A 25,354-nucleotide genomic window follows, 5' to 3' on the forward strand; every position below is an offset into this window, starting at 1 on the left:
ATCTTTCTCGTTCCGCGGTTCATGCGCGAAATCGCGTAATGGAAATACCTCTTGAACGAGACAGATTGTAAAATTTGTCGAAAGTTTATCACGTAAGTGAAAAAAAAAAAAAAAAACGCACATGCGCACAGGATTCTACGTCCAATGTTAAAAATCGAATAGATAAGGTTAGAGAGAATAGGTTAGGTTTCTCACTGCATTTTGGGAATTAATAAACAATCGGGCGCAATGGCTGTTAATAAACAGTAAGTGAATAAAATCTGGAAAATAATTTATGTCGATGAAAACATTCTTGTATAATTAATTGATTTTTTTTCTTTACATTCCTGTAGTTACGGTCTACTTTTGCCGAAGAAGCAGCAACAGAAGACGACACCGAAGCTCGGTAATGTTTTTGGAGATGACAATGTCTCTGATGAGGAGGATGGCACCGATTGGGTCAGGAAAGCTCTCAGGGCGGAAAGTGAAAAGAATAAAATAAAAAAGCAGACGAAACTTGATATACAAAGAGCTCTAAATGAGGATCCGACAATTTATCAATATGATGAAGTTTATGACAACATGGAGCGGAGTAAAAGTCAATCGGATGTCAGCAAGGAAAAGGAGAAAAAACCTAGGTATATACAGAAGCTCCTAAAAACGGCTGAACGAAGAAAGAAGGAACAGGAGCATAGAATAGAGAGAATGGTACAAAAGGAACGCGAAGCAGAAGGTGAGATGTACGCGGATAAGGAGAGCTTCGTCACGTCAGCGTATAAAGCAAAGTTAGAAGAATTTAAAAAAATGGAGGAAGAGGAAGCCAGAATGAGTAGATTGGAAGCTATTGGAGATGTGACAAAACAGCAAGATATATCAGGTTTTTATCGTCATCTATATGAGCAAACTGTTGATTATAAAAGTGAGACTAATGAAGATAAAAACAATAAGATCGAGGAAAGGAATACTGAGCAAAAGGAAGAAAAAAATTCAACAAATAGCACAAATGAAAAAAGAGAAAATACTACATCGGATAAGATAGTAAATGCAACAGATGAAATATCAAAAACAATTGTAAAATCTAAAAAATCAAGGCAATATAGACAAAGGGCAATAGAAACATATGAATCTGATTCTGAAACTGAAACAAGTAAAGAAGAATCAAAAGATCAGAATATTGTTTCATCAATGAATAAAGACACTGATAAATTAGAGATACATGAACCGAAAGAAAAGAAACAAAAATTAGATAAAAATAATGTAAACACAGATGAAAATATCATGGATGTTAAAAATAAAGATTCAAATATAAAGGATCTAAAAATACCTCAAGATAGCAAGAAAATTGATTCAGAAGATGAAGTTGAAAAGAAACCTGTTGAAAAAAAGGATAGATCTTCCATCTGGATAAAAAGAACAGTAGGTCCACTATTTGAAGAAGCATTACAAAGATATTATGCACGGAAAGCAAAGAGACTGACTGTTGTGAATTAAACTAATTAATTTATAATTATTTTAATCATTATAATAATATGTAATTTCTTTTTTATATTAATTAAAATATAAATGTAAATAAATGAATACTGTTCATCTTATTATATGACAAAGATGTATAAAAAGATAAATGCAAGTTTGTATTGTAAAAATATGTACAATAAAACCTATGAATGAAAATTATAACATTAGATAATTGCAATTATATTATACATAATTGAAATGTCTAAATAGCTAATTCATATATTAGATTTGTGATTAACCCTTCTATATTTTTAATTAAATTTCACATTATTCGCTGAGATGATAATATATTCAAATTTTCTTATTGGAAGAAAATATTATATTTAAATAACGAGATAATATTTATTTTAACATTTTCTTTATTCTCTGTATTATTTTATTATTTACTTCTATGTATTTGTTTTAAACTTTGAAATATTATTTCTGGTGAAATTTAGTATTTACATCTGTACAAATCTACATTTCTTGTAATATTTTAAAATATTCTTTTTGGAGTAAAATTCAATGTTTATGTCCATACAATTGCATACAATTACATTATGGCTTCCGATTTCTTCACTGCAGTCATATTGAATTGATAACTAAAAGTTCATGTGAACTTTTTCTTACATAATATATTAAAATGATTTTTTAGTGTTAAATGCACTTAACAAAAACATTTTTGCATATACTGAAGTATAAATTAATAAAAATATACTATAAATTATAATTCAATATGATCACAGTGAGAAAACAGCTATTTAATGTAATAGAATTATAACAAAGAATGAGTTATTTCTGATAAGAAAAAATTATAGATAAATACATAAAATTGTACGTATTGTAAAATGCAGTCTTGATGCACATATGTATATATACATGCTTATCAATAGTCTTGATGTTTATTATTTGTTTATATATGATATGATTTACATATGACATCTATATATGTCATACCTTTAAGAAGATGTTACATTTTGTGGTAACATGTGTCCTGTATCACCCAGACAAAAAAGTGTAACTCTACCACTGGGAAGAATGCAGAGCCAAGTAATGCTTCCATGTTTCAAGGATATTCGTAGCCATGCTTCTGGTGGAAATTGCAATGCTCTTTAAAAAGAAAGAAAAAATATTTTGAATACAAGAAAGAATTATTGAATTGATATTATTAAATTAAAAGTTTAAAAAATCTTACCGACATACAAAATATCTGATAACATTTGCATGGCATACAAGAATAGTATAAGAATCATGCTCTTGACTGGAATCTGCACGGTGAAAATACTTTCTAAATGCTGCTTCTATTCTGGGCCCATCCTGAAAGAACTGGAACATAGCTATAGTGCCCTAAATTTTACTTTAATCTTTTAACATATTCAATAATACAAATAATTAATTATATTTTGCTCACATGTTTTTCTGATCTCCATTGACCAATAGGCGGTTCTGGAGGTATAGGCGCACCTTCCATTAACATGCCATCATCTTCAACTGGCACATCTATAAGATTCTTTTCTATAATTTTAGATGTTTCTAGAGCACGTGTCATTGTAGATCTCACTATCAATGAGTAAGGTAGATTTAATTCTGCTAGCCTTTTTCCTGTTGCTTCAGCTTGTTTTCTGCCTTTAATAATAAAACAGATGCAATTTCTTATAAATGATTCATTTTTCTTATTGAATTCCTTTTTAACTTTGAAATTGAAATCATATAACCCAAAAACAATTGCATTCATTTTAATTAGAATAGAATTTAATATGTGTGTGTATCTAGTATATATTTATACATATATTATAATTATATATTTTATATTTGTAAGTGTAAAAAATTAGAGGAAATAAACCAGGAATTTAAATAGAATGTCCCAGATATAGAATTTGTGTCAGAAGTTGCAAACCTCTTTAAAAAACAACAAACATACTAGCAAAAATATGAGTGTTAAAAATATCTCTTTTTTTTTAATGTTAAGATTATTTCTCTCCTTTTTTAATGTTAGTTGTAAAATGTAAAATGTGAATTATTGATATATGATGATGGAACAAAACATGCTGTATTGCAAATTATTACATACTTTTTGCAAAATAACTTATTAGCCATCTTCTAATATGACATCACGGAAGATATAAATTATAGAAGAAGCGCATGTGTGTTATATCCTAGTAGTACATCTAAAGAATATATAATAGCAGAATTTATATAAAATATATTTTTCACACACACAAATCGTATAATTTTGGTTATGATAACAAATTATTGTAAGTTCTTAAAGAATTGGAGATTTAATCTAAGTAGTAAAGTTCCATCGGTATAAAATAAATATATTTAATCTATCAAATAAGCAACATTAAAGAATTAAGAAAAACATTTTACATGCTTCAAATTAAAGATTTCAATATACATAGCATATTAAAAATAGAATTCAATAATAATATTAACAAAGACAATGACATATAACTCTGTGAATCAAGAATTAAAATAACTCACTTCCAAATTGAAACACCTTTATGCTACCTTAATGTGTTATTCAAACTTTTTCACTATTGATCATACAAAAGCTTGCTACAGCATACCAAGTTCGGTTAGCACTTTTTCAGCATCTGTCTTTCCATCCATATGATATTGCCCATGCCGAATCAAAAGTATATGTCGCACAGCCTTTGCTTTCTTCGCCTCATACTTTTCATTGTACTTATTCTCATCGTTTTCACTGTTTATTTGTATTGGCTTCACCAAGCTCTTTGGATCTCTCCTGCAAATGTAATAAAAAACAAATTAGAAATACATAATTCGCTTTCTCTTAACAATACAATAAAATTAATAAAAAAATATATTCACCTATCCCAATTGTGATCCCACTTCACCGAGGGTGTGTAATTCGTCGTCCACGAGTTGTGCACTCGCCAGGAATCCGTACTATCGTGTGAATTATAATAATAAAATATTGCGCCGCTTACTGCGCCTAACCCTAGAGCCCACTTATGCAAATGTGAAATAGCCGGCATTTTATTGAAAAGAAATAAAAAGAAAAATTATATAATTGATAATAAATGTCACTGCGTCACTTTGTTTTATTTCGCTTCTTTTTTCGTCGGCCAAATTTTCGTTTACTTCTAATAACTATCTTTTCGCGCTGTTATGGCTAGAGAAAAAAAATCCAGATGATGCGCTAGAACGTTGGAGAGAAAGAAAACGAAGAACCTGAATAGGTTATGTTGGAGGGAGCATCACGTTTGACCACATTGCGATTAGCCACAGCCAATTATATCGATCTGTGCCTAGGGTAACCAGCAACGATTGACCAATCAGAGAGTTCTATTTTGAATTGGCCAATTGGCGACGTGGTCAATCGGGTGCCACCAGTGGCGTTCAATCGAGACAAAGAAATCTCTACTCCTTTTCTCCTGATTGGCCAATTACACGCTACTCTATCCCATGGGTAGGATTTCTAAATGCATCCTTGCATAGTAATAGAAAAGGTTAGGTTAGACTAGGTTGGGTTATCAGTCGGAAAAAATACATGCTGAGAGTTCCTTCGTGTAAGCATTGTTAGAAAATTGTATTCATGAGAGCAAAATGTTGACTCCGCGCTTTGAAATTACGCAAACTGACGCAGAAGTCGTGATAACAATACACGCTCCGTACGCCAATATAAAAGATGCAGAGGTATACGTTGAGGAAACAGATGTCAGGTTTTATGCCACTCCGTATTACTTGAGGTAATTACGCGAATTAGAACACGTACGTGTTTCTTGATTTCTATACACTACAGAATTATACCGAATGATTTTTGTAGATTACAGTTACCAGGTGAAATAGAGGAGGATAATTCGTCTTCTGGTTCTTATGATTATGAAAAGGGTGATTTTATTTTACACTTCTCTAAAGTGAATAAAGGAGAACACTTTGAAAACTTGGATATGATAACTGTTCTTTTAGCGCCACCAAAAAAGAAAAGTACTGTTATTCCTAATATTGAAGTAATTGGTAAGTTGTATAAACATGATATAAAAATTATATTTTTGTTGTATTTTATATATGTATATGTAATATGGCATATATAACATATTTAGCATTAGTGATGTATCTTTTTCTTACTTAATTTTAGGTAATCCATCTGCAAATTCAGCAAACATTGACGACAGTTTAAATGATAATGATGTTACAAATAACGATGATTCTGAAGATAACTGGTTTATACCTCAGAATAATCCATCAGAAAATGTCACAATTCTTATAAACTCTCCAAAGTATGGTTTTGCAAACAAAATATCCGGAGCTTTAACTGCTTTCGAGGTATATTACTATAATATTTTATCTCTTGTAAAAAATTTATTGTTAATCCTTTCATTATAAGCATATAAGATATCAATTTTCCAAACATTTTTTTATTGATATAGATATATATATAAATTGATTATATTATATATGATTATAATAATAATATATATTTTCCTGTAAATTTAAAGACAGCATGGATTAAGGAAATAATAGATCTTCCTAACCCTGATACAACTCCTGAAACAGAAAGAAAAAGTTTGCAAGAAAAACGCGAATTGACAGATTTCAATGAAGAACATTATATGGCAGATCTTATGGAGCCAGAATGCATCGAATCATATATAACATATACGGCAGATTGGGACATAATGGGGCTAGAGAAAGATAAAGTCACATTTAGTGAAGCTGAGATTGATTTATTAAAAGAACTTCCAAATAAGGAATATTTATTAGATGCTGAAGATATTAAAAAATTATCTTTAAATCTTATTGATATTTTATATGCCAGTTGTTACAACCATCGAACAACATTAGGAGAAAATACTGTAGAAAGCAGTTGGACCATTAATAAACTAAGCTCTACATTATGTTGGTTCCGAGTATGTTTATTAATCGGTAAATATGTTTCTATTGTAAAAAGATATGTAAAAGACTAATTTATAAAAATTTCTTTTCAGAATTTTACTTCTGTGGATGAAATTATTATTGCTTGCTTTCGAAGATCACTTTGTTACCCACTTTACAGAAATTGGAACCTTTCTATGAAAGTTTTTGAGGATGTTAAAAAAGTCATAACATTAGGTCAGTATAAATTGAAATATGAATTTTTTTTGATGAGTTTTTACTATTTTAAATATTTTTGTGTGCAGGAAAAAAATACATTATCAAAATCTTCTGCGAGATACATAGCCTATTCAACAATTCATATGAACCAAGATACATATTAAATCAATTATATATAAAAGATTTTTTAATTTGGTTACAAGCATCTCCAGAATCCTTGATAGAATCGCTTCAGTCTATGTTAAAGGATGTAAGTTTAAAAAAAAATATATATTTGCAAAATATATTTATTTAGAGAGCACTTTTCTATTTTTTCTTTATATGTAAATTTTTATTTATTTATATGTAAATTTTTTATTATAAAGATTCATCCAAGTAAAGCAAGTATGGGATTAGATTTAGTAGAACTGGAAGTGGCAGCTTATTCTGTTCAAGAAGAAGGATTAGTTATAGAAAATGCTGTTCATGAGATGGTTGGACAAATCGATGAATTATGTTTGAATAATGATTCTGAGAAAGAAAAGTGAGTAGAGAGTTTTATAAAATGTTTTGAATTTTATCTTCGTATTTTATATAGTCTATAATTTTATTTTAAAGGCCAAAGAATATATATCATGATAACAAACAATTTTTTAAGCATTTGTAAGTATTTTATATATTTGATTTAATCATTAATACAACTGTTTTTTAACATATATGTGTGCCTAACATTTGTATTATTCTTCATATATTTTTAATATTCATCTGTATATACACACACATATATATGTCATATTCACATTTAATTTACATTAGCTCCATGATGTATATAATGTGCAATTTCTTTGATTATATATAATAACTAAATAACTAATGCTTAACATGAAATAATCATTGCTCCAGTATCCATAAAAATAAAATTCTAGATATTTTTTAAATTTAAATCCAATTATATATGCATATGATTAAAAAATAAGATTTTTAATAATATTAATTATTCTAACAGTTCTTATTTCTTTAATCATTATATATTTGAATGCAGGTTATTGAACAATACAAGTTCAACGAATAGCAGCGATACAGATTCTGAAACAGATTCTGAAAGCAGTACTACATCAAGTAGCAGTACTACTAGCAGTAGTAGCAGTCTGGATTCTGATGATTTAGATGAATCTTGAATAAAGTGACAAAACTAATCCTTTTTGAGGAGTAGTCTACATTTTTCGTTTGTAATATAAGGTAAATCGATTTTACGAATTAAACATTTAAACTTTTTTGCAAAAATATTTAATTTAGTAATTAAATTTAAAATATACATTAACAGAAATTGTTAAATGTGAAATTTTTTTTATTTTCTATGTATCAATTATTTCATTTGATGTACTTGCCCAACCTATCATATATATAATTATATATATAATTCCCATAGAAATTATTTTTCAAACTATTTACTAACAAAGGTATATAAATTTATATATACATTTATATTTTATATTTAAATGTGATATGTGATACATCGACTAACGTAAAAGTGATATAATGAATACATCTTCATTAATGATATTTTTAAATGAATACAAAGATTTATCGTTTTAATCTGTAATCAATCCAATTTAAAAGTTTATTGTAATGTTTAATTACATTACTTTGCATCTCTTCTTTCTTATTGATCTCATTACTTGTATTAATTGAAGAATCAATTTTGTCTAATCTAACTGTATTTTGTGAATTAGTAGAGTTATTAATATACGTGTTTATTGTAATACTTGCCGTTGAATAATTTTCGTTTATCTCTGATGACTTTGAAGGAGTCGTTGCATCGCCGCTGATATTAATATGATGTTTTTCGTTATAACTTATCTGCAAATTAAATATAAAATCGATGTTAAATTAACAAATGTACTGTCAAACATGACTATTAATGATATGTTGCACTAAAATGATTTATAATAAAATATATAAATAAATATTCAATGTAGATCTTCGGAATTTTGGCGATATTTCATATGCATTTTTGTGTACAATAATGTCGTGTTATCTCCAAGAGTACAAAAGAAATATCAAAGTTAAAAATAGCAAAATTACAGGAGAATCTACTATATTTAGAAATTCTTCATTTTTCCTCCATAATGCAAAAGTATCCCAATTCTATTGCATGTATGTGTACTATAAATACAATCTTTTGCAGGGATCATTACCGTAGAATCACTATAAGCAGCACTGTTAGGAGACTCATTTTTATTAGCGTCATCGTTATCTTCTCTCCAATAGTCCGCTATTTCCCCGTACAATCCCGGGCTTTCATCCTGATCGAATACATAAGTCCGATTGGCGTTTTCTTGATTCACTTCGATGGCTTTCGAACCATTTTTTTCGGAGCTTGCGACTTGAAGATCCATGTCCTTAAAATTGTCCAGATGCCCGTGAAAATCAGGATTGCCGATCTTCAGTATTAAATGCGTGTGCTTTTCTGTATTTCTTCCGTTTCTGTGCACGTGCGGCGCACGCATAATTACGTGTAACGCTAACGTGCTTTCCTCCGTTTCTCCGATATGTCCTGTGAAATAATTTGTCGAATTAAATAACGATCATCAACTTATGGCTGAACATATCGAGAACATTATTATTACCGATTGATTCATTTTCCTCGTTTTCATCGATCAGACTATCCGCATCTTCGTCGTCATCTCTGGCAGTCTCTGAAATGCTTGTCGTGGAAATAAATTCGTTTTTTATTTCGCTAGTTGTTGATTCATTCGACGATAAGGCACGATGGCTCGCATTCCAACTGATAGAATTATCGCTCATCGGCGTAGATTCATCTCGTCTCGGAGGAACGTCCTGCTGTAACTCTTCTGTTACATCGGAGGCTGTGGCATTTTTCAAATCTTCTCGTCTCCGCGTCTCATTCGGATTAGGAGAAAACGCAGTCGTACCATTATCGTAAGTAGTTTCAGACATCACCGAGGATTCCGTCATGTTAGAAAAATTCGAAAGGTCATCGCTATCGTGTGTTATTTTGTCGGAGATAACAGGAGGTACAATATTTGTCTCGTGCTCCTCTTTTAGTGACTCCTCGAGATGTACGCTGCCGTTTCCCGAAGACCATTGTTCGGTGGTCCAGATTAGCTCGGCGTTAATCTTATCGGTTTCATATTGATCCGTTCCTTTAGTGGTGCTTCTTGAATTTGGGAAATAGTCTTCGTAATCTGGGTCTTGATACATGGTGGGCTAAATTAATTATATTTCATTAATTATATTTAATAATTATATTCCAAAACGATTCATAGTAACTCGTGGTATATGCGAATAAGTGTGTAACATTCTAAATTATCATGGAAGATTGTGATAAATGTGTTTAAAAAATGCACTCACATCGCATCCACCGCACGGGTCCTCTTGATGGGTGGACAGAATAGCTGCTTTCACATAAGGAAAATATAAGATACTCCACGGCACCATTATCTGATACGTTAATTGCCCGCATCTAAAATCATTTTGGTAATGCGTGTCTGGATCTCTTAGTCGTGTATTTAAAATTTGTTTAAAATCAGTTAAAATCGAGATAATTATATAATTTCTCGAAATATAGCGCTTTTATTCTCAAATTAGTAAAAACGTTATGTATAATAAACATAATGAAACCAGCCATTGGTCTTCGAATCTCACTCACCGATCGATGACGACCACTTGGTCCTTTGACGCCCGAAATCTCTCCCATATTCGAAATTGTGGATCATCTTGAAGAAAGATTATTTCCGACTCGCTATCCTCGAAGAAGAGATTGGTGTTTACGAACTCCTCTATCTCGTACGTCGCTGTTATTTTCCGCCACACTTCGCTCTCGTAATCGTCCTCGATCTTGTCTTCCGTCAAATTGGGCGGCGGTGCTATCACGAAAAGCCGGACATCCGGGAAACCGGATTTCCGCAAGCGTAAGCTCAATAGCTCCAGCCTAAATTGATGGATTAGGGTAGGGAAAAATTGCGTTGAGGTTTCTCTCGTTTACGAAGTCTTACAACTCACATGACGGCCTGTCTGAAGCTGTACTGCCAGGCAGGATCCAAGAAAGCCAACACGCTCACGTGGCCAAGTTGTCCTTTCCACATGCTCACGAAACTGCATTGCTCGAAGTAATTGATTTCGTCTCCTCGCCGTTTCCTCGTGTCGGATGATCGATGATCACTTAGTCGAAGTACGCGCAAAAGACGCGAGTAGTTTGTCTCTTCCGATGCGAAACTCATGACGAGGACTACGATCACTAAGAATATCTTCGCGACTAACATGACTGATACACTGACTGGCTCTTGCACGCATAGTAATTTTAATTTTAATTAGTCATTATTTGATTTTAACTTTGGAGATCATAATTGAATCAAATCAAGGTGATATATCTTTCTCTGGCTGTGATGAAGAGATTTTATAATATGCAGTAGGCAATATATAATGAGATAATAAATTTCGTTTAGACGGTATATGTATAAGTGAACGATATCCCACGTTAATAAAGCACAAAAATTGTTCGACATGTCACATTCATGTGACACGTATGAGGGTCAAGTGGAAACTATCTAGCAATCCTCTCATGTCATATATGTTATACTCATCCCTTCCACGAGCGACATAAACATGACTCTTACGATGGAAACATCGCGTAACAGAGTCTAGTAGTTAACAAAATAGTTAATTATCTCACAGGGCGAATTTTTGTTTTGTTTTTACTTCGCATACCCTCCGCATTATATTGATATTCGGTGACAATAAAACATTATTTTATAATTGATTGATGTGTACGAAAAGGTCAATTTTGTTTTCAAAAAAGACTAATGATGATACAGTATTCAAATTTAATAAATAAATAAATAGATACAATTAGAAAAAATAAAAAAAATTCTTAAAACGATATCACTTGGCTTTATTACAATTTTCAAAGTTAAGACGAAGAGGTAACTCGACTGAATTTATCATAATCACATGTTTTTCTCGAAAACAAAGTTGACCAGTTTCGGTTTTTTTGTATAAATCAGTCGGCTACGAACTATTTTTTGTTGATCCATTTTATTTATAGATACACATATTACGTCGAACACAAAAAATGCGCTATCTCAGCGCGATAACGCGAATGCATGGATAAATATTGAATACATTATGCGTATTTTTTTCAGACGCAAAGGATTGAAGCTGGGATAATTTTATATAATGCCGATATATCATAATAAAAATCGACGCTGAATTTATTTGCGCTAATGAAATTGTATTCGACGAGACAAATTGCTGACTGCAGGCACAAATACGCGCTCGCCAACTCAAGAAACTCGACCGAACAGAGGCTCCCTTGTTCTCTCTTGTCTTCATTCGCGTCGTGCTCTTTTAACGCGATTTTCTGCCACTTTCTCAGTAGAGCCTCGTCTCTCTTATGTGCGACCGGCTTTCGTAATCAAGTGCACACGCGAATAATTAACGTAATTAACGATAAACTCTCGACTTCACGTTCTCGCTACATCTGAATTTTCTTTCCGCTTGTGGTCGTAAAAGTGTCGTGTTTGATCCCCGAAACAAATCGCTAAAGATCATCTCTGTTAGATACACGAGAAGAAGAGCAAAAATGTACGATTTTTTAACTTGTATGTTTAGAAAAATTGTAATAATAAAATAGTCTCGAAATATCTTGTTTCGCTTCAGCAAAATATCTTGTTTGGATTCAACGTATTCATGAAAAATTATTATTAAGACGATAACGATTTATGGAGCCCGCAGCAATGGGATTTTTTAAAATTTTGACATTGATAATCGGAGTACTTTCTCTATTATTAAATCTCGCAAAGTGCGCCGATGATGTCCTCAATGGAGGGCAATCGAACAATGAGATTGGTACAGACAATGTAACATCGACGTTCCTAAATTTCGGTCGAAAGGCCAACGGGGATCGACGTTATTGGTACGAGAATCTGAATGATGCCGATAGGATGCTGAAAAGTAAGACCGATATCCTGTCTCATCTCTTGAAGATGCACATAGATCGATTGCGCAACGAGACCAATCAGGTAGATCCAAAGATAGAATAATACCTCTCTCTCTCTCCTTTTTTCTTTAAATAAAACGCATTGAAAAAAAGATGCGAGCAGAGATTGATTGTCTATTGATTTGATTTCCTTGAACGGGATCGTCCGATCGAACGATTTTGCCCGAATCGCATGTCGTCCAGGTGGAACTGGTGTTTCTGGTGGACGCGTCCGACTCGATCGGCTCCAAGAACTTCCGCAGCGAGTTGAATTTCGTGACGAAGCTCCTGTCGGACTTTACGGTGGATGAGACGACCACCCGGGTCGCGGTGGTCACCTTCGGCGGCAGAGGCAACGTATATCGTAACATCGATCAGATCTCGCGACATGGACCGAACGATCACAAGTGTTACTTGCTGAACAAGCAGTTCGGCAATATCACTTACAGCGGCGGGGGAACTTATACACGTGGCGCTCTTCTCGAGGCGCTGGTAAGTGTTTTGTATTTCCGGGAAAAATTGCCGCCATTGAAAATAGGACGAAAACATAATACTTAATTACTGCTATTTATTAAAATTATAGAAAAAAAATTCGCTCGAATCCGAAGATTATTAGCTGTTTTTTTTTTTTTATTTCAAGACGATCCTCGAGAAGAGTCGCGAAAAGGCGAACAAGGTGGTATTTCTGATAACCGACGGCTTCAGCAACGGCGGCGATCCGCGACCCGCTGCCGATCTCTTGAAGAATACGGGCGCGACCGTGTTCACGTTCGGCATCCGTACGGGAAACGTAGAGGAGCTGCACGACATCGCCAGTCCACCCGGGTACACGCATAGCTATCTCCTCGACAGTTTCGCCGAGTTCGAGGCTTTGGCGCGACGCGCCCTGCATCGGGGTGCGCATCTTGTAACTGAACATCCTTTGAAAATTACACATATTTTTATGTATAAAATATTTTATTATATAAATACTTGATATATATAAAAGATAAAGATCAATTTTAAAATAGGAAAGTATACTTAAAAATTAAAATGTTTATAATTTACTTAAAATAACTCTAAATATATTTATATTAAAAATTTATCAAATATAATATATATCTAAATTAAAATGTGATTAGATTTAAAAACCGGACAGTACGTGCCCGTGACTGTATCAACCGATTGCAACAGCCTTTGCTCAGATGCTAATCGAACCTGCTGCGACGATATGGCGATTTGTACCTGCGGTACCGCAACCGGACGTTACGCCTGTATCTGCCCGTCCGGTTACTACGGTTCCGGTCTTAAAGGTTTCTGCCAACGTAGGTGAAAAAGAGAAGATGCGTTTCAAATTTATTTTTGTGACTTATTCAATATATTTAATTTTTTCTGATTATTATTATATATATTTAATTACTTTTCTATACAATTAATGTATCAGTTTCGATTCTTAATTATAAAGTTTTCGAAATTTTCTCTTTTGTGTCCTTGTGATAGCTTGCCCGAACGGAACGTATGCTTCTGGAAACGCTTCCGGGGATTTCATCGCTGTATGCATACCTTGCCCGGATGCGAATCACGTTACAATCAAGATTCCTGCGACCTCGATATTCGACTGCGTGTGCGCCTTTGGATTTACCACGAACGATTACAAATGCGAGGGTAATAAATAATAAATCGTGTGCATTCGATAAATCTAATTATCGTTCAAATCACCAATTAGATTTACAATTAATAATTTTATGAGACACAAAAAGAAATCGCTGAATTCAACGTACTTTCAAATTAATTGCTCTGTAATGACAAAGTTGAAATTTTTTCTTTTGATTTCAAATGAGACCCTTGCCTACCGCGAGTGTCGGTATATTTCCCGAAATAAGAGTTATATCTTTGAAAGGGGTAGGATAATTTACAATGTCCGAGCCGTATTTCTCCAGGCGAAACTCGGGTTTCGACGCAAGCCATCCGTACTACGCGATATATATTAATTCACAGTATATTGAATTACATATAGAAATGTAAATGTTTTTAGCTTTAAGCGAAACTTAAATATATGTCTGTCTTTATTTAGAAAGAAAGAAAGATAAAGATAGATATATATTTTAGTTTCGCTTAAAGCTAGAATAACGTTGGTGCAATCGGACCTTAGTAGAATAAGTAAGAGAAAATTAAATTAAAAAATAAAAATTATTAATTTAGAATATTTGTATCAATATAATTATTAATTAATTCAATGTACTTCGCCGCTAGTTGTAATCGGTATCGGCAAACACGTTCTTTCTTTTTCGATAACCGCATCATCCTTGATTATGGCATCCTTGATTCTCTCTTTATATAATTTATTCAGTTCCTGTTGTAGCTTTCTTCAAAATAATTCGGTATCATTTAATATTAACATTATATAATATAAAATTGTATATTTACATTTTTAATAAACGCGCACTCACTCGTATTCTTTCAATAAAGGCTCGTACTTCGAAAACCATTTTATCTGTATCGATCGCGCTCTCTTTAAATCCTCGGACAAATCTCGAAATACCGCGACGAAATCGCGAACCTTCTGACCACGTATATCCATAAAATGTTTAATAAATATGATAATAAAAAATAAGGAATATTAAATTTTGCGGTTGATAAATAGATCCGATTAAAAAGGGAGACTTTTTGAGGTTGTCAACGCAAATACAATGTGAAATTATTCGCAAACATTTTATAGAATGTAATATATACAGTAGATGTATTTTTCAGCTATAACGTGCCCGAAACTAAGAGTTCCTGAAAACGGATACCTAGTGAAGGCGAGCGCTTGTAGCAACGTGGTGCATGCGGCGTGTGGCATAAGATGTAGAATCGGCTTCCATCTCACGGGAGACAGCATTCGACTTTGCGGAAAGGATGGCTCTTGGTCCGGCAACGAACCGCAGTGTTTATGTAAATTTTTCGTTTACGTAAAAAATATAAAAAAAGGGGTGAAGGACTTTAACATTTTAACACCAAGTTCGATAATGTTGAATAAATAGAAAAATTCTTCCAAAATTGGCTCTTATGAACAATTTCTCATAAATTCTTATTTGCATGAATTATAGTATAAATAATTAACATTAATATTAATTATTTAATTAATCCAATTATTAATATTAATTCATTATATTATAATTCATGTAATAATGTAATTATTAATTATAATATAATTATTGTGTTACATATTAAGAATGGGAGATAAAAAAACTTCTGTATAATAATTATATTATAAAATTATATTATAAAATTATATTATAAAATTATATTATAAAAAAACTTTTGTATAATAATTATATTATAATTAATACATTTTTTTGCAGTAAAAACGTGTCCGGCTCTACGCGCACCTGCACATGGCCATATGAAGTGCGAACATGACGAGGATTATCAACAACAATTTGAGGAAGACTCTACTGTTTATCCGATCGACACGCGTTGTCAATTCAAATGTGATGTTGGTTATCAGCTTCGCGGCAGCAAAGTGCGTAACTGTCTACCCTTGTCTCGGTGGGACGGTCTGAAAGTCACGTGCAAAGGTAAAAATGACGGAACTTCGACATTAGTTTGTAATAGAAGATGCATTGATATTAATGAAAGTATTGTCTCTTTGGTAGCTGTGAAGTGTGAACCTCTGCCGCGAATCGCGAATGGAAACATTATCCCGGAAATTTGTACCGGTCCAGCAAAAGTGTCCTTCGCCATCAATTGCACAATTATTTGCGACGGGGGTTTCACCCTGGAAGGACCCTCTAGTAGATCGTGCAGCGGACGTATAGGAATCTGGTCCCATCGTCACAACGTTAATCGATGCATTGGTCAGTCAATTACAAATCAAGATTAAAAATGGTTTCATCGTAAAACAAATTTTTTATCTATTTTCTTTTCGTTGTACAATTACAAATTATCTAGAGATTAAATATCAATCATATTTAAATATCAATGTTTCGTTCTTGGTTTTGTAATGAATTAAATTTCAAACGTGATATAGACAAAATACCACCCTTGATCAAATGTCCGGCCGACATTGTTGTGGAAACCGTGAAAGGTCGAAATTATGCGTATGTGAATTGGACGGTACCCGAGGTGATAGATAATGCGAACGAGTCGCCTATTTTGTGGACGAAACCGCACATCGTCTTGCCATGGAAGGTAAAAATCGGTACACGCATCGTGGTATACATAGCGCAAGATGCAAACGGCAACAAGGCCAGATGTAAATTTAAAGTCAAAGTTCTTGGTAAGTTATATTTATTTAAATATATATTCAAATATATATTTATATTTATTTAAATATATAATTACTCTCTTGAGAAATATATTTGCAAGAGAGAAAGTAAATTGATCAACAAAATTGGATAAAAATATGTGTAAGATAACAGATATTTTTAAATGATTGTAGATCGAGAACCGCCCACCATCGAAAATTGCATCGATCCGCCAACTTTCTATACCGATCTTGATAATGGTCTTAATAATGTGACATGGGATGAGCCTGTCTTCTATGATAATTCGAGGACCTCGGTGCGAGTTAATCAGAGCCATCAATCTGGCGAGAATACTTTTCCGATCGGGCGAACGAGAGTTTTCTATAATGCTACCGACAAGTATGGCAATCGAGCGAGTTGCATATTGAATATTATAGTAGAAGGTAAACTTGTTTGAGGGGTTGATGATTATATTTGCCATAATAAGAATTTTGAATAATGTAGAAATCTCTGTTTTAATAATAGTTTCTCTAATCAGTTTGAAATCGATTTTCTTTAACGAAAATGTCAAAAAAGATTTATTAAAACATTATTTTGCAAGTTTCCATTTTTTACTATATGTTCTTAAAATTAAGTTTCAAATTAAAATGTCATTAATTTTATCTCAAATTACTAATAAATATAATTTTGTTTATATTTTAACTTCAACTAAAATATTGTTGCGAGAAGTTCTTTCTTTTTTAATTGTTTGTAACTCGAAAACTGTTGATTCATTATAGTATAATTTTTGTCACAGATATATGCAAAAATTTGACAGAACCTACCAATGGGCGGTTAAATTGTTCTTCGACAGACGATCGCAAAATGCAATGCACTCTAACTTGCGAAAAAGGCTATGATTTTGCACTCGAACCAACAAATTTCAATGTTGTCGATGATGAGTTGTTGTTAAAATGTAATTCTAGCGATCATATATGGGAGGATAATTATCTACCGGAATGTTCAGGTACTTACATTATATTTACCAAGGATAATTGATTAGCTATTATTCTAATTGATATGAAATTATGTGATTTCGTTTATTTTAATAGAAGCGCAAATATTAAAGACGATATCTCAGGAGGGAAATGTGCTATTGCAAAGCAATGGAAGTACAATATGCGACAATGAAACGGTTTTCCATGAAGTAAGTTTTTCTATTTCTATCTAATATAATATATATATATATATATATATATATATATATATAATAATTAATTAATTTACAAACATAGAAAGACATAATTTTTGTACAATATATTATTTCTAGTTAAGTGATAATATTATTGATGATTTAAAATCAAAAGTGTTGGATATTTGCGACAACGATCTCGAATGTTCTCTGGTTAATTTTAATCCTGAGTGCGAAGAGGATCTTTTGACATCAAAAAGTTTCGAGGACAATTTGATAAGAAGACGAAGATTTAATCATGGATCTATAATTATATTCAAAAAAAATAAGATACTTGAAAGATTGAAACGCGTAGCTAGATTGAATTCCAATACCAATAAAAATAAAACCAGACCCAGACAAAAGAAAGAGAGGATAGAGATTAAATTTAAGTTTATAGGTACAAATTAAATTTTAATCGAGCTCTATCCATTATTCGGATAACGAAAAGCAATTATTTCTATTATTACAGGCAGAATAATCGAAGAAAACTTTGAAAATCCTAAACAAGGAGTGCAAAAGTTGAGAGAAAAAATCGACACGTTGAAGAATTTGGGAAAATTAGATTTATTGAATAACAGAACAAACCAGGAAATTGCGAAGTTAGCTTTGAATCTACATCTCGTGTTCAAGGAGCCTCAAGATCTCTGCGATTCCGGAAGTGTGCTGAAGAAATACAGTTGCGGTAAGTAAAATATATGTATATACATTATTTTATATATTAATTTCTCATATAATAATTAATATATTAATTTAATATAATTCAGTTAATTCTTTTTCATTAATATAATAATTTATACAAAAAAACTTACACAATTCTATGTAACAATTTGTTTACGTGTATATATCTTGTGCGTGCTATGCGTTTTTTATGAATATATTTTTACATTTTTCAGTAAAATGTCCCGCGGGTACTTTTTATAATGCCTCGATAAAAATTTGCCAACCGTGTCCTTTCGGACAATATCAGAATGCAACTGCTTCATTAAAGTGCATACCTTGTCCGGAGCATACTTTCACGAAGAGGATGCACGTGAAATCGCTGAAAGATTGCATTCGTAAGACTTTAGTCATATCAATTTCTTATATTTTTTTATATATTGTATATGTATGTCCTCAGTTTCTTTGTACAGCTATGTGCCGACCAGGATATTATTCTCAGCATAAACGCTATCACGGATCGCGTTTAGCTACGCAGCCTTGTTTCGCATGCGACATCGGTTTCTATCAGCCGAGCTACGGACAAACTCAATGTTCACCGTGTCCGTTCAATACGACGACGGAAAAGCGTGGCTCCGCAAATATTCATGACTGCTTGCCGATACACGATAAGATCGACGATTGTCGGACGGATCCGTGTTTAAACGGTGGGCGATGCGTGGTTCAAGATGAAGGCGATTTCGCCTGCGAATGTCAAGAATATTACGTGGGTAAGATGTGATTGTTTAATCGCAAAATTATAAGATAATGATATATTAGCGTCAAAAGTATTTTTCATCTCTTTTTCTAAATCTTAATTTTTATTTTTTATTTTGCTGTTATACCAATAAGATTGATTACACGTGTATCTATTTGTTCAGGATCGAAATGCGAAGAGTTCAAGGATCCATGCAATTCTTCGCCGTGCTTAAACGAGGGAATGTGTAAAGTACAACGGTATCCTGATAATTCTGTGACATACGAGTGCACGTGCAAAAGCAGTTATACAGGCGTCAATTGTGAGGTAAACGAGAATTCATCTCGAAATGGATAGATTCGCAATAAAAAATAACAAGTCCTGAATAAATACAGTATACAAAAAAATGTGTACTTTTTCTTGCAGATTTATATAGACGAATGTTCCACCAATCCTTGTCAAAACGGCGGAAAATGCACGAGCACCGAGAGTGATTTCACCTGCGAGTGCAAGGACGGATTCGAAGGTACATCCGTCCTCGCTAATACATTGACAACGAGCATTTTCCTGTTTCGTTGTATCGTTTAGGTCAGTTTTGCGAAATTCGGATGGATCATTGCGAGCTTATGCCCTGCGAGGAGGAATCCGTATGTCGCACCATCAACGGAACCTGGCGATGCTTCTGCAAACCCGGATTCCTAGGCCGTCATTGCAACCTATTGCCCTGCGACTGGCTACCATGTCACGCGAACGCGATTTGCGTAAATGTCAAGGAGGAAAATGCAACGCGAGAGAGTTACAGGTACATCTGACGGTAATTGTGCGAATATAAAAAGTTATAATTATACATTTATAATGTGCGCAATCGATTAGGTGCGAATGTCCCGACGGATATACTGGAGAGGATTGCGCGACGAGAATCAATTACTGCGAGAGGTCGCCTTGCTTAAATAATGGGAATTGCATCAATCAGATGCGCAATTACACTTGTAGTTGCCCAATGCTTTTCACAGGACGCAACTGCGAAACTGGCAAGTTAAAACTTGAATATCGCAAGAGTTAATGTCATAAAGATACTTTGTTAAGAAGTTTTATTTTGTGACAATAATATATCTTGTTATACGTATTATTATAATTTATATTGAATTATTTGGAAAATTTAATCTTGTAGTTTATATATTTTTTTCTTATATCTCTTTCACAGAGAAAAGAGATTAGAAAATTTTCCGAGCAATTCAATAATAAATATCTATTATTTTTTTATATCAATTAAGAAGATTACATTTTTTTAATGGCCGCAGAATTGTCATCTGATTATGTGATGCACTTTACAAAGTCCAGCACGACGGACTACGTCATCGTGAAAGAACTCGCGAAGGATCTATCTCAGGTAGATTGAAAAAGAACAGGAAATTGAACCGACTGAGAATCGTTAAATTTACTGATTGCAGTTGTCCGTTTGTCTGTGGCTACAGTCGATGGACACTTTCAATTATGGTACGGTGTTGTCGTACGCGACAATGTTTCACGACAACGCTTTTACATTGACAGATTATAACGGGTAATTATATGTTCACGGAAATTCAATATATATATTTTATCAAAGTTTTGAAAAATAAACAAATATCTCTCTATATCTTTTTATAAAATAAAAATAAAATATCTGACACAATCTATTCGAACAAATTTTCCACGATTTAATATCCTTGCGCAGATTCGTCTTGTATATTAACGGGGAAAGAGTCGTGACCGATATTAAAGTCAACGATGGTTATTGGCATTTCCTGTGCGTTACTTGGGAAAACGGATACGGCTCCTGGCGCGTATTTGTCGACGGAGTCCTCAAAGACAGCGGCACTCGTTTATCTCAGGGAGTTGTCATACAAGGTAAAGCAATGTACAGAATGTTAACTATATAGTAATAATTTTCATATCATAACTTTAACTTGAAATTTTTTAAAATTATGATAAAATATTTTAGAGCTCGAGTTTATAAAAATTTACGGAATGGTTATCTTTTTTTGGAAAAATATTTTATTGAATTGTATTATTAAAAATCATCTCTATGATATATGTAAAACAACTAATTATACGATTGCGCAATTATTCTATTTAGCCAATGGATCCCTCGTTATCGGACAAGAACAAGATTATCTGGGGGGTGGCTTTTCGGAATCGGAAGCGTTTTTGGGAAAACTCGGCCTACTAGATATATGGGACATCGTTCTGGATGAGAAGAACATTACAGCACGATGGAACAATTGTGAAAAATATCATGGGAACGTCGTAGCTTGGGCGCAGATGCAACAATATATTCACGGCGATATTGTGGTAATTACAAGCGCGTTAAATTGTACAAAGTTCGCGTTCGATTTTAGAAGGATCATAAGCGATAATCATCTCATAATATCCTTAGATCTTAGCTAGCCCGTTTTGTCACGGCTGCCCCTTACCCGTAGTACCGTTCAAAAGTAATATTAATGTGAGCGAGGACCTGTCGGAGGTAACGTATTATTGCGACAACGGATACGTGATTCGGTTCGCTGGTGAGGAACACCGGTCCCTCGCTAGAAAATGTCTCAAGCATGGCCAATGGGAAGGACACGATACGCCAATCTGTACAAGTAAGACCATCGGATCCTTTTAATAAAGGAGATTAATTATTATTAAATTAATTACTATTCATTTAATTTAATGATAATGACCAATTTTGATGATAATTCAATTAATATGAAGAAATTCAAGATTCTGATTCACGTTCAAGAAATAAAATGCGGCTTTCCGGGATACTTTCCGCGAGGATATATTTATGGCAAATCGTATTCATTCGGGGATGAGATATATTATTCTTGCGCCGAGGACTACGAACTTCGAGGGAATCCTCATCGAATTTGCAATTCCGATGGAAAGTGGACCGGCCTGCCTCCGATCTGCATAGGTAACACGATTACGAAATAAAATATCTCTATTAAGTGTAAATTATATCCTTGCCTAACTTTTCCTACCATAGCAAAATAAAAGAACAAATACCTTAAAATTGAAAACTTTAACTCAGTCGTAGAAACATCATCCCTTTGATCATCTTTTTTGATACAAGACAAAACTAGAATGTGATTAATTTATTGAAATTTTCGAATATTGAATATTTTTTTCTATACATATAAGAGCTTATAAAATAGAAGACTAACTGCATAATTATAATATTAATATACTGTGGTTATTGTAAAAAAGGGGAAAATGTAAAAATAAATAATATTATACTAGTATATAATATATACTATACAATAATAATTGTTATAAAAATGAATATAGTTCAATATTTCATAATTTCAAATATTAATTGCCAAACTTATTTCCCGATAGGAATGACATGCAAAAACTTGCTAGCCCCCGAACACGGAGATATAGAATACATATTGGAAGAGAATGAAAGAGATGATATCACGATATTACAGGTGTGTATATGGCTTATCTTTGCAAAAAATATGTATCGCGCTTTCGAGTAAATTATTAATTATTTTAGGCTGGCCAACAATTGGAATTCAAATGCAGTCCCGGATATCGTCTACATGGGGAAAAATATTTGACTTGTTTAGAGACCGGTATTTGGGATTACGAGAGACCGTCCTGTATACTTTACGGATGTCCTCCGCCGAAAAAGTGCGTTTTAAGCATGTATCGCACGATTCGTCTTTTTTAAATTAGGTCAAAAATTTATTCAAAGAAAAAGTATTGTGCATGATAAAAAATTTCATTTAATAGAACATGTAAAACTATTTTACATTCTCCGGATATGTAGAATAAAACACGGCTACGTCGCCTTCGCGAATTCCAATAAATCAAACCAGACTTTCGTTTACGGTCCCGAGGAGAATACAATCGACGATCTCTCCAAAAGAACGTATCATTACGATGATATCGTTGGATTCCTTTGCCATCACGGGTACAAATTTCACGGAAATCACAGTCTATTGACGGAATTCAAGCTACAGTGTTTGGCCAACGGCAGCTGGATTGGATTCGTCCCCGATTGTGTTCCGCGCGTATGTCCTTGGCCGGATCGTATGAAAAATGGAAGAATCTTCCTCAGGAAACAAGACAATAGCACGATCGAAATTCCCGAGGAGGGAGACGCGATGTCCGAATCTGTTGATGGTATAGCAACAGACGAGAAAGAAATCTCTCCGGAAATGTTCGTTTCCGGCGCGGAAATCGTCATCGTCTGTGATCCGAGATACGAATTGATCGGAGACAATGTCAGAACGTGCACCAACGAAACTTGGTCCTCGACTTTCGCCTCTTGCGCGCCCCGCAATTGTTCCGTTGAGGATCATCCGCTTTTTAAGATTATAAAAAAGTTGGAGAACGAAAACGATGTGATATCGCTTGAATTCGATAACGAAAAATGGCATAGCATGGAGAATGTCACGAGCACCTATAAACAATTCGAGATCGTTGCCGAGGGAAAGGCTTACGGGCAACATATAATCCTAACGTGTCGGAATGGCACACAGATGAACCTGGACAAGCTGATTATCAACGAAACAATCTCGAATATAACGTGGATGTGTAACGAGATTGGAAAATGGATAGTTTCAAATTTATCGTTGAATGAATCTGTATTGGAACAGCTGTTGAACGACTCGACATACGTCTGCGACAGTTCGTGTGCACCCCCGGAGGTAATTGCGGCACACACTTCTCGAAATATCAATATTATAAATATTAATGAAAAAAATATGCCATAAAATAAAAGATTTAGGTTTGAAAATAAACGAATATTATGTACAAAAGTCTCGAATATTTAATTTTGAATTATATTAATTTTGAATTTGAATTTTAGATACCAAAATATGGGTACATTGATAATATTAATAACACCGATGATATAAACAATCGTAAGGCGATCAACAACGTCGTGATCTTCAAGTGCCGTCACGGATATGTTTTGGAAGGTGATGAACGGTCTGTTTGTCTACCGAACGTCACATGGTCCGCTTTACCCTCTTGCAAACGTAAGTAACGTATATATTTTCTTCTTTTAAAATTGAAAATATTAGACATCTCTAAATCCCTATATATTATATATTTTTAGCTGTAGCATGCGGAGAGCCGCCGATCTTCGCGAATGCGATACTAAAGCGAGATGTTGACGAAAAAACTCAGAATTTTATTTTCGGTAACATGATTTCTTATCAGTGTATTCCGGGCTATCGTGTATTTGGACAAATGACTTTAAGATGTTTGGGAAGCGGAAAGTGGTCGAGAATGAACGGCAGATGTTCGAGTGCGTATAAAAAAATAATAATTTTAAATCTATCCATCTTACTATCAAAGTCAACTTCAAACCATCTAAATTTACGTTACTATTTTCAGAAATATCATGCGGCAAACCGCAGATTCAGCCTGGAATCATGCTTCATGGCCGTTCTTATCTATTTCAAGATCAATTGACTTATGTGTGTTCCGATGGTAAAAAGCGGGGAGTGATTACATGTCAAGCCGACGGGAAATGGAACGAATCCCTGAAATGTAACGGAAATAAAAATACGTAACTCTCACACGATGATTGAATTTTCTCGCGCACAATTCAGTAAAATGACATTTTCGTTTTTAATAACAACACACATGTTTTTATTTCTTTCTGAGTTTCTCGTATCAAGATTTACGAATGTGATATAGAAAACGTAATCACGCAGTCTTATCACGAAATAAATAACTTAGTTTGAGATTTACAGAATAGTACGTACAGATATGCGGTAATATTTGATCTAAATATTATTTATGCACAATTTTTTCGTATTGTAATGGTTAATTTCAATATATCGTACTCCTCTTTTGAGAATACATATATTTTTTTCATGTTTAACTGTAAAAGTTGGTGTATATCGATACAAATAATTCTCATCTCAAAAATTGGCATTGTGTTGAACTCGCATATTCGTGTACGATAGATTCATCAATACTGGCCACGACAAATATTACACGAGTTCAATTGTACATTTTGTTCGTGTTTCACGCTTCAA

The 25,354-nt window shown here is 33.4% G+C and overlaps 5 protein-coding genes across 9 annotated transcripts; 3 read left to right on the plus strand and 2 right to left on the minus strand.

The window, feature by feature from the left end:
• Window positions 1–37: 37 nt before the first annotated feature.
• LOC105251473 (nuclear speckle splicing regulatory protein 1) lies at window positions 38–1,485 on the plus strand. Its single transcript, XM_011258327.3, has 2 exons — window positions 38–245; window positions 333–1,485. Exons 1-2 carry the CDS (start codon window positions 229–231, stop codon window positions 1,468–1,470), a joined length of 1,155 nt encoding a protein of 384 aa, XP_011256629.1. The 5' UTR covers window positions 38–228; the 3' UTR covers window positions 1,471–1,485.
• Window positions 1,486–1,896: 411 nt separating this feature from the next.
• LOC105251426 (serine/threonine-protein phosphatase PGAM5, mitochondrial) lies at window positions 1,897–4,672 on the minus strand. 3 transcript variants are annotated; one of them, XM_011258241.3, is made up of 5 exons: window positions 4,309–4,672; window positions 4,044–4,222; window positions 2,885–3,099; window positions 2,669–2,820; window positions 1,897–2,583 (listed from the first exon to the last, which is right to left on the minus strand). In XM_011258241.3, the coding sequence occupies exons 1-5, from the start codon at window positions 4,473–4,475 to the stop codon at window positions 2,433–2,435; spliced, it is 864 nt and encodes a 287-aa protein (XP_011256543.1). In that variant the 5' UTR covers window positions 4,476–4,672; the 3' UTR covers window positions 1,897–2,432. The 3 variants fall into 3 exon arrangements, with proteins under 3 accessions (XP_011256543.1, XP_011256546.1, XP_011256545.1); XM_011258244.3 differs by having other exon boundaries at window positions 1,898–2,583; window positions 2,669–2,790; XM_011258243.3 differs by having other exon boundaries at window positions 1,898–2,583; window positions 2,669–2,799; window positions 4,309–4,671.
• Window positions 4,673–4,949: 277 nt separating this feature from the next.
• Window positions 4,950–12,130, plus strand: LOC105251425 (protein SHQ1 homolog). 3 transcript variants are annotated; one of them, XR_003123752.1, is made up of 10 exons: window positions 4,950–5,189; window positions 5,267–5,457; window positions 5,579–5,766; window positions 5,940–6,350; window positions 6,429–6,552; window positions 6,621–6,784; window positions 6,900–7,057; window positions 7,132–7,176; window positions 7,556–7,752; window positions 11,679–12,130. XR_003123752.1 is itself a non-coding variant. In XM_011258240.3 (9 exons), the coding sequence occupies exons 1-9, from the start codon at window positions 5,047–5,049 to the stop codon at window positions 7,689–7,691; spliced, it is 1,560 nt and encodes a 519-aa protein (XP_011256542.1). In that variant the 5' UTR covers window positions 4,950–5,046; the 3' UTR covers window positions 7,692–7,806. The 3 variants fall into 3 exon arrangements, 1 of the variants encoding a protein (XP_011256542.1); XR_003123753.1 differs by lacking the exon at window positions 7,132–7,176 and having other exon boundaries at window positions 11,679–12,124; XM_011258240.3 differs by lacking the exon at window positions 11,679–12,130 and having other exon boundaries at window positions 7,556–7,806.
• Window positions 8,014–11,072, minus strand: LOC105251424. Its single transcript, XM_011258239.3, has 6 exons — window positions 10,540–11,072; window positions 10,187–10,468; window positions 9,889–10,000; window positions 9,144–9,744; window positions 8,712–9,070; window positions 8,014–8,373 (listed from the first exon to the last, which is right to left on the minus strand). Exons 1-6 carry the CDS (start codon window positions 10,797–10,799, stop codon window positions 8,098–8,100), a joined length of 1,890 nt encoding a protein of 629 aa, XP_011256541.1. The 5' UTR covers window positions 10,800–11,072; the 3' UTR covers window positions 8,014–8,097.
• Window positions 12,131–12,251: 121 nt separating the features above from the next.
• On the plus strand, window positions 12,252–25,297 carry LOC105251422 (sushi, von Willebrand factor type A, EGF and pentraxin domain-containing protein 1; the record flags this gene model as incomplete). Its single annotated transcript, XM_025414880.1, has 32 exons — window positions 12,252–12,557; window positions 12,719–13,006; window positions 13,155–13,410; window positions 13,636–13,818; window positions 13,994–14,158; window positions 15,245–15,427; window positions 15,838–16,053; window positions 16,132–16,332; window positions 16,506–16,754; window positions 16,917–17,165; window positions 17,519–17,728; window positions 17,814–17,908; window positions 18,032–18,332; window positions 18,405–18,617; window positions 18,829–18,990; window positions 19,066–19,362; window positions 19,513–19,655; window positions 19,755–19,854; window positions 19,917–20,130; window positions 20,202–20,359; window positions 20,630–20,718; window positions 20,780–20,889; window positions 21,043–21,215; window positions 21,445–21,659; window positions 21,745–21,952; window positions 22,093–22,266; window positions 22,692–22,783; window positions 22,852–22,988; window positions 23,128–24,010; window positions 24,172–24,343; window positions 24,424–24,615; window positions 24,705–25,297. Coding segments are annotated over 32 exons (6,813 nt in total), but the record flags the coding sequence as incomplete, so codon positions are not given.
• Window positions 25,298–25,354: the final 57 nt, after the last annotated feature.

This window comes from Camponotus floridanus, unplaced genomic scaffold (assembly GCF_003227725.1).
Source record: "Camponotus floridanus strain SB8 unplaced genomic scaffold, Cflo_v7.5 scaffold1, whole genome shotgun sequence".
NCBI lineage: Eukaryota > Metazoa > Arthropoda > Insecta > Hymenoptera > Formicidae > Camponotus > Camponotus floridanus.

Excerpts from the sequence above, each read along its gene's own strand:
- LOC105251424 (XM_011258239.3), bottom strand. The coding sequence starts at position 10,799 with ATGTTAGTCGCGAAGATATTCTTAGTGATCGTAGTCCTCGTCATGAGT. Across the intron at positions 10,001-10,186 it reads CAAGTGGTCGTCATCGATCG|ATGCGGGCAATTAACGTATC; the intron begins GTGAGTGAGATT and ends AAATGATTTTAG. Across the intron at positions 9,745-9,888 it reads ACCCGTGCGGTGGATGCGAT|CCCACCATGTATCAAGACCC; the intron begins GTGAGTGCATTT and ends TAATTAATTTAG.
- LOC105251426 (XM_011258241.3), bottom strand. The coding sequence starts at position 4,475 with ATGCCGGCTATTTCACATTTGCATAAGTGGGCTCTAGGGTTAGGCGCA. Across the intron at positions 4,223-4,308 it reads TGGGATCACAATTGGGATAG|GAGAGATCCAAAGAGCTTGG; the intron begins GTGAATATATTT and ends TTACATTTGCAG. Across the intron at positions 3,100-4,043 it reads AAAAGTGCTAACCGAACTTG|GCAGAAAACAAGCTGAAGCA; the intron begins GTATGCTGTAGC and ends TTATTATTAAAG.
- LOC105251425 (XM_011258240.3), top strand. The coding sequence starts at position 5,047 with ATGTTGACTCCGCGCTTTGAAATTACGCAAACTGACGCAGAAGTCGTG. Across the intron at positions 6,351-6,428 it reads CTACATTATGTTGGTTCCGA|AATTTTACTTCTGTGGATGA; the intron begins GTATGTTTATTA and ends ATTTCTTTTCAG. Across the intron at positions 6,553-6,620 it reads TAAAAAAGTCATAACATTAG|GAAAAAAATACATTATCAAA; the intron begins GTCAGTATAAAT and ends TTTTGTGTGCAG.